The sequence below is a fragment of the Barbus barbus genome, assembly GCF_936440315.1.
Source record: "Barbus barbus genome assembly, chromosome: 13".
NCBI classification, from domain to species: domain Eukaryota; kingdom Metazoa; phylum Chordata; class Actinopteri; order Cypriniformes; family Cyprinidae; genus Barbus; species Barbus barbus.
The window spans coordinates 32,800,001-32,813,102 of NC_136741.1; the positions used below are offsets into that span (position 1 = coordinate 32,800,001).

Below are 13,102 nucleotides of genomic sequence, written 5' to 3' on the forward strand. Positions count from 1 at the left end.
CGGAGTTAGGCCGTCTACCCCTAAATCTAATCATTAAAAAAAGAGTTTTAAAGTTCTGGATCCACTTAAACTCTAGTTCTGAAGATTCTCTTCATTTTAAAGCACTACAAACACAAAAAATGAGTGCCCAAAAAAGTCATCTTTGTGTACTGGTGTCAGATCTGACTAACAAAGCACTCAATATCACCAACCCTGAAAAACCTGGAAGAATCAAAGAAATGATGAATGAAGAGAAGGAGACATACATACAGCACTGGAAAGAACAAACCAAAGACCAAAGTCGTCTCCAATGCTATCTGAAACTCAACAGAGAGTACAGTCTGGCTGATTATCTGATCTCAGTCAGGAATATAACTCAGACATTTACTGACGAAGTACAGACTGAGTGACCACCAGCTGGCCATAGAAAGAGGACCACATAGAAAGACGTGGTTACCTAAAGAAGAGCGAATCTGTAAGGAATGTAGATCTGGATCAGTTGAGACGGAGGAACACTTTCTCCTCCACTGAGACAAATACACGTCCTTAAGAGACGCACTGTACAGTCAAATACAGCAGATTATTCCTGAGTTCCAGTCACTTCATCAAAATGACAAATTAAGAATATTACTCGCTGAAGGACCTGCTTCCTCTTTGGTAGCACAACATATTTATAAATGCCACAAACTAAGAAGTAAAGAGTGAACACATCTGCATTAGTAGTACCATTGATGTTTATATAAATATATATATGGATGTATTTTACAATTGTTTTGTTTATTTATGGATTTATATTATATATTTTTGTTTTTTATTCTGCTATGTACAATGCTTTGGCAATATGTATCTATGTCATGCCAATAAAGCAATATGAATTGAATTGAAATTGAATTGAATTGAGTGTGTGTGTGTGTGTGTGTGAGAGAGAGAGAGAGAGAGAGTGTGTGTGTGTGTGAGAGAGAGAGAGAGAGAGAGAGAGAGTGTGTGTGTGTGTGAGAGAGAAAGTGTGTGAGAGAGAGAGTGTGTGTGTGTGTGATTGAAAGTGAAGTGACATACGGCCAAGTATGGTGACCCATACTCAGAATTTGTGCTCTGCATTTAACCCATCCAAGTGTACACTCAGTAGTGAACACACACCCGGAGCAGTGGACAGCTAATGCTGCGGCGCCCGGGGAGCAGTTGGGGGTCCGGTGCCTTGCTCAAGGGTCTCTCCTCAGTCGTGGTATTGAGGGTGGAGAGAGTGTTGGTTATTCACTCCTCCACCTACAATCCCTGCCGGACCTGAGACTCGAACTCGACTTTCGACTCGAACTTTAGTGTGTGCAGGGCTTGACGCTTACCTTTTCCCCAAGGAGCACATGTGCTCCCAAGTCAAAAAATTTAGGAGCGCATTAAAACAATTTAGGGGCGCAATGCAAATTTTTCAAAGTAGGTATTTTAGCTTAATAAGGGGATACAAAGAGACATTTACAATCACAATTATTTAATTTATCAGAATACAGAAAGTACACAAGGTTTTTAAATAATTTTAGTTCAGACACTATTTAATAGGCTAATTATGTAATTAGTTATAATCCTATTAAACTGTGTCGGTATAATATTTTCACAATAATCATTGAAGCTTTTGTCACGGTATATGTTTTTGTTTTTAAATCACAATATATAATTTCTAAGTGAAAAAAAGTGTTGTCGTCCTAACAGGTTAGATAACTTTATTAAAGATAATTTACTAAAAGACTTTTATAAAAAATGCATAAAAATATAAAGTAAACAAGTGTTTCAAGATTAGAGTGCAAAAGATTGTTCAAATGAACGAAAGAACAATAGGTAAGTAAGTCCCATTTGTTAACATTAGTTAAAGCAGGTGAACATTAACTAAAAATGTGCAATAGCTAATTGTTGCAGTAGTTAATATTCTTTGTTAATGTTGATTAACTAACATAGTTGTATGTTTTTTATTAATGTTAGCTTCATTGAATTATATTAAGACAACTTTTGATTTTATAATGTATTATTAAAAGTTGAAATTAAGATAGCATTATTAATAAATACAGTCATTGTTTTTTTCATGTTAACTAATGGAACTTGTGTTACTGAACAATAATAACGAATCAGTCGTTGATATATAGATAGGCCCACTGTTCTCTATTATAGATCAGTGGATGGGCCATGCTTTAGCTTAGAAACAATGTTTGAAAATAAATAGCTCATTAAGTCTTTAAGTAAGAATTATTTGATGCTATTGTGAAGACTAAAGCGAATATAAATATCTAAATGACTGAGTGTGAAACATTATTTACACAGTTTTAGGAAAGTAGCGCAGCTGATTTGTTTACTGGGTTACCGGGGTAACGGCAGCGGCAGCGCCCTCTAGTGGCGAATGTGCGTCATTCAGCGCGTCTTCACTTTAACTCGCTCCGCTTTTCTTCTCATCTGTGCTCATTTAAATTAAACCGTTGCCTTTTTAAAGTTCTAAAGTAATCATATGAGGCTGCATCGCAATTTTTCCATAAATAAACAGAATAAATTAATACGTTTGTTATAGGCTACTGTATAAGTTAGGCTGTTTTGCATTTTGTTTTGTATTCGCACTTGTGCTCCTAAATACATTTTCCAGTTCGCACACATCTATTTTTAGTCGCAAATGCGAGTGAAATGCTCGCACTGTCGAGCCCTGAGTGTGTGTGTGATTGTGTGTGTCTGAGAGAATGTGTGTGTGTGTGAGAGAGAGAGAGACACTGTTAGGACCAAATGTCTCCAGAAGAGTAAACATAGTAAATATTCTATTTTACATGTAAAGTAAAAATGTTTTGGTGGTTGGGATGGACAATAAAAATAGAAAGTCCTCAAAAAGAAATTAAAGTCATGCATGTATGTGTTCAGAGGATCTGGCGGAGGAGCTGGAGGATGTAGATTTCGCTGAGGCTGGGGATGCGGATGATGATGGATGGGAGACGGAGGATGAGATGGAGTCTGAGCAGGATGACAGTGATCTGACCTTCTCCAAACACACAGGTGACTCCACACACCTCAGCGTCTGTCAGAAACACTTCGTCTGTCATTAGCTCTTACTGAATGCTGTTTTTGATTCGCAGGTTCTGTCTTTTGTGTTAGTTTGGACCCAGTGACCAACAGTCTCGCTGTCACCGGCGGAGAGGATGACAGGGCGTTCGTGTGGAGCGTGTCTGATGGAGACGTGCTGTTTGAGTGCACAGGTTTGTAGAAGACAAGCGTGAGCAGATCGTTCTTCGTTTTATACGCTCTGTATCCATCAGCACAAACCTGCTTCTCTCTGATTCATGGCAGGTCACAAGGATTCTGTCACATGCGCCGCGTTCAGCTGCGACTCCAAGCTGGTGGTGTCTGGTGATATGAGCGGTCTCATTAAGATCTGGAAAGTGGAGAACAAGGAGGAAATCTGGTCTTTTGAAGTTGGAGACCTGGAAGTAAGTTAGTTCTGCTTGCATTGCTGGTGTTTGTGGACAGTATTTGAAGCGTGCGTCTTGCGCTGCAGTGGTTGGAGTGGCACCCCTGTGCCCCGGTCCTGCTGGCCGGAGCAGCTGATGGGAACGTCTGGATGTGGAAGATCCCGAGCGGAGAGTGCAAGACGTTTCAAGGGCCCAGCTGCCAAGCGACCAGCGGGAAGATCCTTCCTGACGGTGAGAGCTGAGGCTGTCTCTGAGCTACTGACTGTCTGCTGTTCTGTCTTCTAAGTGTCTGTTTGTTGCACAGGAAAGAGAGCTATTGTGGGCTACGAAGACGGAAGTTTACGTCTGTGGGACTTAAAACAAGGCAATGCAGTTTATGTCATCAAAGGTAAATCATCCTTCACGTATCGCCCGCTTTCCTCCGAGGGTCACTGGTGCCGTTACAGTGGGGTAGTTCACACAAAATGAAAGTTCTGGCATTATTTACTCGCCGTCATGATGTCTCAAACCTGTACAGCACAAAGGGTTAAGGTTGTTTGAATGAATGAATGAATGAATGATGCATTTATATAGCGCTTTATTGTGTATTGCTGTACACCCATGTTTCATTTTCTTTTTTCTCCCCTAGTGTTTGCTTTGTCAAGGCACTGGAGTCCAATGTAGTTTTCTATTCTGTGGACAAAAGCAGTCTTCAATTTCTTTTGTGTCATATAGTTTGAAACAAGGTTGAAGCTCTTACTGTCAGTTAAGTGTCCAGCCATTTGAGATGTCTTGACCACAGTAGTCAGATTTAGGGGTGGAGCTGCTTTCACACAATCTGTGTTGTATAAAGCGCTATATAAATAAGTGTGACTTGATCTCTATTGCGGTTGTGCTCAAGTTATGTTGTAGTGCTGTGCTATCACAAAAGTTTATAATTTGAAATAATTTGTAATCCTTGTGGTTTTCCATTCAAGCACAATAAGCAGAGAAAAAGGTTGGTGCTCTCTAATCGCACACACTGAAGCGAACTCAAATAAACCTCCGGTCACGCAGCGCGAGTGAACTTTGTCACATTCTGGCAGCTAATTGCACTTGAATGGTCAAATTCACACACTTGTGTCAAAATACCTTTCTTGGTGAGTGTTCATGTAAATGCAGTCGATTATGTTTTAGTTTTTTTGTAATCTCAAAAAGTGGTGATGCGAATTATGAAATGTCAATTATATGATATTTGTTATATTGTCCCTCCTAGTGACAGTGATATTCAAGTGGGACACTCAGAAAGAAAGATATTCATGTTGTTTGTGCTGCAGGGCAGATGCTGGCCGGCTCGTGCCATTCTTTACTCAAGTTGTGTTCAGTTGGGTTGTTCTGTTTCAACACTTTTGAGTGTTTGATCTCTATGCACAGTATGTGAGATGATGACACAATCACACAGGGAGAAATAAGAAAAAAGAATCAGTTTATTGTATGTCACTTCACTTCACTTATTAAAGAGTTGTTGACCCTACATTTATGTGGGTTGTCATCAGAAAAGTTCAGTGCTACAGAAGAGATTGTGTCTGTGTTGATTTCTCAGGTCATGATGGTCACCAGGGAGCGCTGACCTCTATAGCGTGTAATAAAGAGGGAACGCTGGCTCTGACGGGGTCAGTGGATGGCCAGGCTAAACTCATCAACACATCCACAGGGAAGGTGAGTAGAGTTACGGCTGTGCCCACATCAGTGTTTTTACTCGTGACCCTGCATTGCTGTTTTTATGTGTTATTTAATAGATCAGGGAAGCGTGTGACTGGCGTTTCTCAGTGCTGTCGGACGCAGAAGTGTTTCAGAGGAGAGTTTCTCTGACAGCTGAAGCTGTAGTAGTGTAATAAAAACACTGATAAGTTTTCTGTTTTTCTTAATGTAGTTTATGAATTTTATGCTACACTTTAAATGCTTTGTTACCTTTTCCACCCAACTCAATAGCAATTTATCAGAAGTCAAATGTTCACACAATGACTTGTCAAATATGTATTTATATTTGTATTACGATTGGGTTTGAAGCGAGATCTGGACGTTTCCAGCAGCACTGTGACGAGTGTCCAGTTACAGTTTAGTGTTATTTTCCAAGCACTGGACGTCGATGTGATCTGATGTAGATCATCACTTGAACGCCATCATAAAGCTTCATGTGTGACGCTTGAAATGTGATTTTTTTTTTTTTTTTTTTTTTTTTTTCTTTTTTTTTTTTAGGTGTTATGCTCATTTTCCAATGAAAACAGTGAAGCAAAAGAGACTATGCAGGAGCAGGATTCCAACTCTGTAGAATCTGTGGGATTTTGTAATGTGTAAGTAAAGCAAATAGTCTATTAATGTAAAAAAAAAAAATATATATATCTATATATCAAAACAAATAATTTTCATCAAGGCATCAGTATTTAGTAGTGTTTTGATGTGTTGTAAGCTGCTCCATGTTTTTAAGCTGCTGGTCAGGGTTAGTCACAGCCGGTGATGCTCTACAAGCAGGAGGAGCTGTTTTTAACATTTTTATAAAGTGCTATAAAAATCAAGGTGACTTGACTTTCAGGTTACCCCTAGTTGCTGTTGCATATCTGGACGGCACCCTGGCCATTTATGATACGAATTCACAGAGCCTCAGACATCGGTGTAAACATGAGGTAAAAACTGAGAGGCCATAAATACAGCACATGAAAGTCTTCTCTCATATCATCTGTGTGTTGCTGAAGGGCTTGATAAGTGTGTGTGTGTGTCAGGTGGGTGTAGTGCACCTGCAGTGGGAAGAGACGTCTGCGGTCATCTCCACCTGTAATCTGGCCGGTGTGGTCACTCTGTGGGACGCGAGGTCAGGAGTCATGATGTCCGAGTACCGTGGACACTCGGCTGAGATCCTCGACTTTGTGCTGAACAGGTTAGTCTGTTAAACCAAGTATTCTGTAGGTTAAAGGGGGGTACAATGCTGTTTCGTCCATTCGGAGTTGTTTACACTTTTAAAGAGTTGGATTCTCATGCTAAGCATGGACAAAGTTTATAGTCCTCCCACCCCCCTGTTTGAGGAAAAATAACCACCAAATGGATTGCAGAATTATACAAACTATTTTAGTCATTATACATATTCCTGCATAGATTTTCAACTATAAAATAATACAGATTTATTTGAGCACTAAAAAATACAAAAATAATTATTTGAGTAATAAAAAAGGAAAAAAAATAGAAAAAAATGCTTTGTATATAGTATGTATACTGAAGTATTCTGATTGCCAGACATGAAGTGATATTGGCAGACATGGTCATAGAGTCAGTAAACACACGCTGATGTCCGTCCATTCAGATGATAATCATACAGATGGGCCACATTCCCCACACAATACACACACACACATATAAAAAATGTAGAAGAAAAAAAACAACAGTTTTTTTATGTAAAAAGCAGATCGCTAAGTCAGATCGCTCAGATGACAGCTGCGTCACAGCGTGCGTCACGGCTGGCTGGAGAGAGCGGCAAATTCAAATAAACTATATTCCGCTTTTCTGAGACTTTTTTTTCCGTGGACGGTCTCATTCTGTTTGTAAAACTGTATGCTACAACACCGTGTTGTTTTTGTACCACCAAGACACTGTTTTTGAGCGTAATTTATTCCATAATGGATGCGAACAATAACTCTCCCGAAGAAATGAAACGTAAACAAAGGAATATTCATCCTTATTACAATTTTATTGTTTCGCTGGACTAAAAGTGCTCGCTGGGATGTTGTTCTGTGGACCCTTACCTCTCTAACTAAACTGGGATTTCAGCAGTGGACGTGTTTGTGGCTCGTTATTACAATGATAAAGGTACGTACGGCTTTTTTATTCTGCATGTTTTGATGTGTACTGCTTACACAAATGTAGCAAATACATTCCTTATAAGCTTTCCATCGAAAAACAGCGATCTGTCGTCGATGCTTGAGGCTTAGACCTCCAGAATGATATATAGTTTGCCAAGATTAATGATATTCTTTCACGTTAAATTCATTCATAAACATTAAACTAGTGGGGAAAAAACGCTTCAGTGCGCCGTCGCTCTGGTAAACGTTAACAGGTTAAAACCTATTCACAAAGCTGCTGAGACAAACTTTTACTAAGGAATAGAGAGAAGTCTTAAGCTAAGAGTAAGGGCGGGGTTGACCTTGTTGCTATGGATGACATCTGCATGCTTACTAACTATGCACACAGTGATTGGCTGATAGGGGTCTCTGACAGAGATTTATTCATAGAAATATTGTAGAGCACGGTATTAAGTTGCCATATCAAAATAAAGGTTTAAAAAATAATGTTAATTGCCACATTCAAATAAAGGTTTTAACATGCAGTTAAGTGTCACTAATTAAACAAATATATGTTCAGCTAATTTGCAGGGGCGGTTCTGGGATTTCATCTTTAGGGGGGCTTAGCCCTCAGAGATACAAATTACCTAAATAAACAGTATTTTACTGTGCTTATGAAAACAATTACCATTTAAAGTTACAGAAGTTACTTAGTGAGTGATTCTCATGTTTTTCTTTTGTTGTTTGATTAACATTATTAGCTTAGTATAAGAAATACATACTGACAAACATCCAATATTTTCTTAACGGTTTATGTTTAAGATGTAGCTGACTGCGTTCACTTGGATACTCGTCAAGACAGCCATTGTGACACAATATTTTGTACATTTGCTTATTCGCTTGAGAGGACGCGAAAGTGAATGACCGTCTCACGCAAGTTCGTTTCAATTGCACAGTCTTCTGTTTGTATTTGGTGTGCTATTTATACACAAAAAACTGACTTTGGCGTGCATATGAGACACAATGATTAGGAATAGGGGTGTGGGCAAGGTGCGTATCATAAGCACACCAAATAGAAACAGAAATTTGTGCCATTGAAACGCAATTTCATGAGACCATGCTGGTGTGCTGTCTGTGCAGTGCCTCTCAGTGCATGCACTCTTCATTCAAATGTGTGAGTGCACATTAACGATCTATCACAGTGCGTGATTACCACATTGAGATCAGTAAACGAGCGAAAATGATAAACTTTCTTGAGGAAGCCGCACTGGGCTGATCATTCAGATAGCTGGTTATAGTTTTAGGAGGGCTAAGACGACAAATAGGGGGGCTGAAGCCCACTTAAAAAGGGTCTGGAACCCTTGGCTAATTCTCAGTCTCTTACATGTATGCTTCTCGTAGTGGATGCATATAAACTGCCTTTTACTTAACAGAGTAGAATAATCATGGCTGATAGTAAGACATGCAAACGTAAAAGTAAACCAAACCGGACTCAAGGAAAGCTGTAACTTCTTGCCCAACTGGTTAATGAAAAGGATATAATCAAAGGAAAATTTGGAGTTGGGATAACCTCCAAACCTTAAAGGCGATACCTTTTTAAAAGCTCATTATCATCAAATGTTTCTAAAATGTTTATATTCTGAGGCAGATTGCTGGCAACAGCCATTTTAGGATAGTTGTGAGTTGGTCTTAGTGACTTAGGAGTCCTCTTCAGTACTCCTAACGTTTCACAGATTTAGGAGCTAGTTTTAGTGATAAACGCTTTGTGAAATACTCTGAGGAAAAATTTAGGAGTCCTACACACCCACTATTTTTAAGATTTTCTCCTAAAACAGCGAGTTAGAAGCTCATTTTAGCCTTAAGATGTTTTGTGAATACGGGCCCAGATCACTTCAATCTGCTCTGCTTTCATTTTTCAAAAAGGAACTGATTGTGTTAAATAGAAAGTTCACCCAAACATGTAAAATCTGTCATCATTTGCTCGACCTCATGTCATTTTAAGCTTTCAATCATCATAAAAACAAACATGAGGATATATATTCATAAAAGTTTGTCAGGAGTAGGGCTGGGTATCGTTCAAAACTTTTCGATATCGATACCGATACCGATACCTTGAGTTCGATACCGGTTCCTGAACGATACTTTTTTCGATACCAGTTTTATGAAAACAGTTTTAATAAGATTACATTATCTCAAAAAACTATTTTTTTTAGCTTGTTGATATTTATACAGACTCAAAGCCTCATCTCCTGAGCCACTGCACAAAAGGAACAAAATATATCCAACACAATAAATAAATAAATAATTTTAATAAAGTTCAAATAGTTTTCAGTTTACACATCTGTTAGGCTACGTTTACATTAGTGTGTGTTCATTTTAAAACACAAAGCTCAGACAGAATAATCATTTCTAGGTTGTTAAAGACTTCAAGAAATTGTAAATCTTCATCCACTTTCATAAGTGGGTGTTTTATTTTCTTTCACCATATGTTTTATTGTTATTAAATTCTGGTGTAGTATGTCTAATTATTTGAATGCATAATAACAACTTAGTTTAAATTTATTCTTAAAATAGCCTTATGAAATGTTTTATTTTTCCTCAGAAATTCTGTGTTCTGTATCTAGTTTTCAAATGAAGACATAAAACATTAATTTAATTTATCTTTAAATTATTGAAAATCAAAGTTTATTTATTTTGGCAAACAAAGGGGGGTTACTATTAAAATTAAAACATGGAATAACTGTTGTGTGATCATTACAAAAAAAAAAAAAAAGTTTTAATTTAAATAGTAGCCTAGTAGTAGCAGTGCTGTCTACTGAACAATATTAATATATTTCTGCAGCAGTCTTCCAAGTTAAACCGAACTTTTATTTTGACGGGTTGCCTGTAATACCTTTACAGTTCTGTGTGTATATGATATGAGGCTAGTTTTACTCGAATCAAACGGTAAAATGCTCATGAAGTGACTCTCAGAGCAGGTCTGGAGATGTTGTTCATGTGTTTGTGTCCTCATTTAGAGAGGCGGCAGACACTGAAATGACCGCGAGCGTCACGCGTGCTTCAGTCTGTGTATAATAAACAAACCGCGCGATTTAAAGAGCGGACTGCTCCGTGCGCTTTCGAAACGCTTTTGTGGAGGTCAAACACTCATCAATCAGCGCCGCGCCGCTTCTAGTCAAACACACCTAGTGCTGCAGGATTATTGGCTCACTGACGGTGATGAGATTAACCCCTTAAACTGGCGTTAGGTATCGAAATTTGGTACCGAACGACAAGACGTTTTTCGATACTCGGTAGTATCGAGGCAATTCGGTCGGTGCCTAAAAAGTATCGAACTCGATACCCAGCCCTAGTCAGGAGTTGTCCATAAAATTTAAATTAATGGTTAAACATGCTTTGTTGTCCTGATGCGCTCTCTCTCTATCATGGGTAAATTAATAATAAATTAATAAATTTGTGCAGTACCTTTTTCATACGTGTGTGCGTGCGTGTGTGTGTGTGTGTGTGTGTTCACAGAGAAGCATCAGTCGCCATCACCGCCGGAGGAGACCATAAAGCCAAAGTGTTCTGCCTGCAGAGACCCGACCGGTAGAGCCACTTCTTCATCTGGATCCCGTTAGACTTCAGCAACTGTAATACCTTCCCACTGACATGGTCACCTTTAAACTGGAGCTTTTTAAAGTTTTAACAGAGCTCTGCTGTTCTGTCTTTGTCATTCCTGTCATGACTGTGCAAGTCTGGCAGACCGATTGTTCTTGTCTTTTGCTTCGGCTACATACAGCTGTAATTTGGATGTCACATACATTATATGGCTAAAATTATGTGGATTTATCTGTTCTAGTAATGTTTATGAAGACAAATGTCAGTGCTTCATACAGTGAAAGTTTCGAGAAATGGGAGTCAGACGTTTATGCGGTTCGTTGCGGCGCTGTCATGAAGTAGAAAACGACCTTCCACTAACCCTAGAGTGGCACTGTATGGTGAAGCAATGAGATTTGTCCTCACAGAAAGGACTGAAATAATTACACCCATTAATCTGCAGTTCCAAACAAGTGTGGACATTCCCTTCTGAGTATATAAAATTCAGTTCCAATAAGTTCTTGGGAAAAATGCACATTAATCATAGGTTCAGATTTCTAGACCATTCAACTGGATGCTCAGATTAAAGATCTCCCAGTTGCTGTTGTTAAGTGTCTGATTGCTGGTCAAGGAACAGCTTTTGTCATTCTTCTCCCAGCATTAGCTGTAAATCATTAGCAATGACACAAATTCCCATCTGCCTGTGGACTGTCTTGGCAAAAGTTCAGTGCTGAATGGATGGCCATACATTCTGTTGTTTAATCAATGTCATGATGAAACAACATGAGTGCTGTCAACCTTAATTTTCCTCCTTTGTAGCAAGCTACACGCACCATCTTTGGGACCCGGAGCAGCCGCTGCATCTGATCGCGCCGCCATCTTCACCTCTATCTATCTTTATCTTCCTTTAGTGGGACAAGTTTCTGCAGATAAGGATGGACAATTAAAGAAATTAGAAAAAAAACCTTTTGACCATGACAGTGATCATACATTGAGATGTAGTCACCTCGATTGTCACTTGATAAATGGTTTCATGTGAAGAGAGCTGAGATAATTTACAAATTTAAATCTTTGTGAGTAATGGCCAAAGAGCTGCTCAATCCAGCTCATGCAGAACATCATCAGCTTCAGCACACCTGCCTGGAAGATTCTATACATCTTAATTAGCTTAGTTTAATTCTACAGACCTTAATTAGCTGCGTTAGATGCGTTTCATTTGGGATGAAGATCAATTTGAATGAAAACTGGCCCTTTAAAAGCACGATTATAATCCTAACCTTGATTTAGATTTGGTTCACACTGCAGGCTAAAGTGGCCTAAATCTGACTTTTTTGCCCAAATGTGACCCATATATGATTTTCTTATGACAGTCTGAACAACACAAATCTGATTTTTTCAAATCGGGCCCAGGCCACATTCATATGGGGTCCTAAATCGTATACATATCCGATGTTTTGCAATGCGACTTCAGTCTGAACGGCCATGTTGCATTTCATGTGATTTTTACGTCACTGAAATGCGCCAGACGTCACAATTCTGTGTTGGAGGAGGCGGGAAGATTAAAATCACAATGACAGACAATATATAGACAATAATATCACTTCGTTATTTCGTTATAGAATCCAGTCGTCCTCAGACTCCGGTCCGGGTTTTGCTCCAATCCAGGAAACCGCAGAATCCGGTCGTCCTCAGAATCCGGTCCGGGATTTGCTCCAATATATGATTTATGAAAATGTCCATCTGAAACACATGATTTTTGAAAACAATTTCCATCTGAAATACATGATTTATGAAAATGTCTATCTGAAACAGGGTTAGGGGTTAAAAAAAATTAAAACAAAGTCCAATTTCGGTTGTGCACTGTCCTTCCACTCCTTCTTGCCACTTTCCAGTCCCACGCCCAGGGCCCACCATCCATCCGAGTTCCTTGACTTTCAGCAAATTGAATTATTTCTGGTTAAATTCACACATTCTCCTCTTTAATCATTTCTTTGCTTAGAGATGCATGTATACATGATCTTATCATGAATCTATGAAGGCCTCATTTGTACTGTGTAGAATCTCTATTTCATTTACCCATACTGACAGTAATGTATCATGTCTAAAATAGATTTCCAAAATGTGTTTTATGAATTGTATTTATGAACCTACTACGTTTCTAAGGGTCTTTTTATGAGGGGTTATTTTTCAAAGGGTTAGATTTTAAAATATGCTTCGTAATTACTTTTCATTGAGAACAAAGAATCATGGGTTAGCCCTCATAATCCAGTTCAGGATTTGATCCGATCCAGTCGTCCTCAGAATCCGGTCCGGGTTTTGCTCCAATCC

The 13,102-nt window shown here is 38.8% G+C and overlaps 1 protein-coding gene across 2 annotated transcripts in view; it reads left to right on the forward strand.

Annotated features, from left to right (window-relative positions):
* LOC306878986 (angio-associated migratory cell protein-like) overlaps positions 1 to 12,625 on the forward strand; it is a 16,443-nt gene extending 3,818 nt beyond the window's left edge. Inside the window, exons 2-12 of one of the 2 annotated variants that reach the window (XM_079431634.1) lie at positions 2,863 to 2,994; positions 3,075 to 3,194; positions 3,286 to 3,425; positions 3,494 to 3,638; positions 3,712 to 3,795; positions 4,969 to 5,084; positions 5,625 to 5,719; positions 5,959 to 6,049; positions 6,146 to 6,300; positions 10,712 to 10,827; positions 12,394 to 12,625. In XM_079431634.1, coding sequence (XP_079287760.1) covers positions 2,863 to 2,994; positions 3,075 to 3,194; positions 3,286 to 3,425; positions 3,494 to 3,638; positions 3,712 to 3,795; positions 4,969 to 5,084; positions 5,625 to 5,719; positions 5,959 to 6,049; positions 6,146 to 6,300; positions 10,712 to 10,787 — 1,154 coding nt within the window. In that variant the 3' untranslated portion in view covers positions 10,788 to 10,827; positions 12,394 to 12,625. Of the gene's footprint in view, positions 1 to 2,862; positions 2,995 to 3,074; positions 3,195 to 3,285; positions 3,426 to 3,493; positions 3,639 to 3,711; positions 3,796 to 4,968; positions 5,085 to 5,624; positions 5,720 to 5,958; positions 6,050 to 6,145; positions 6,301 to 10,711; positions 11,731 to 12,393 lie in introns of those variants that run through there. The other variant, XM_079431633.1, reaches the window with a different exon arrangement.
* Positions 12,626 to 13,102: the final 477 nt, after the last annotated feature.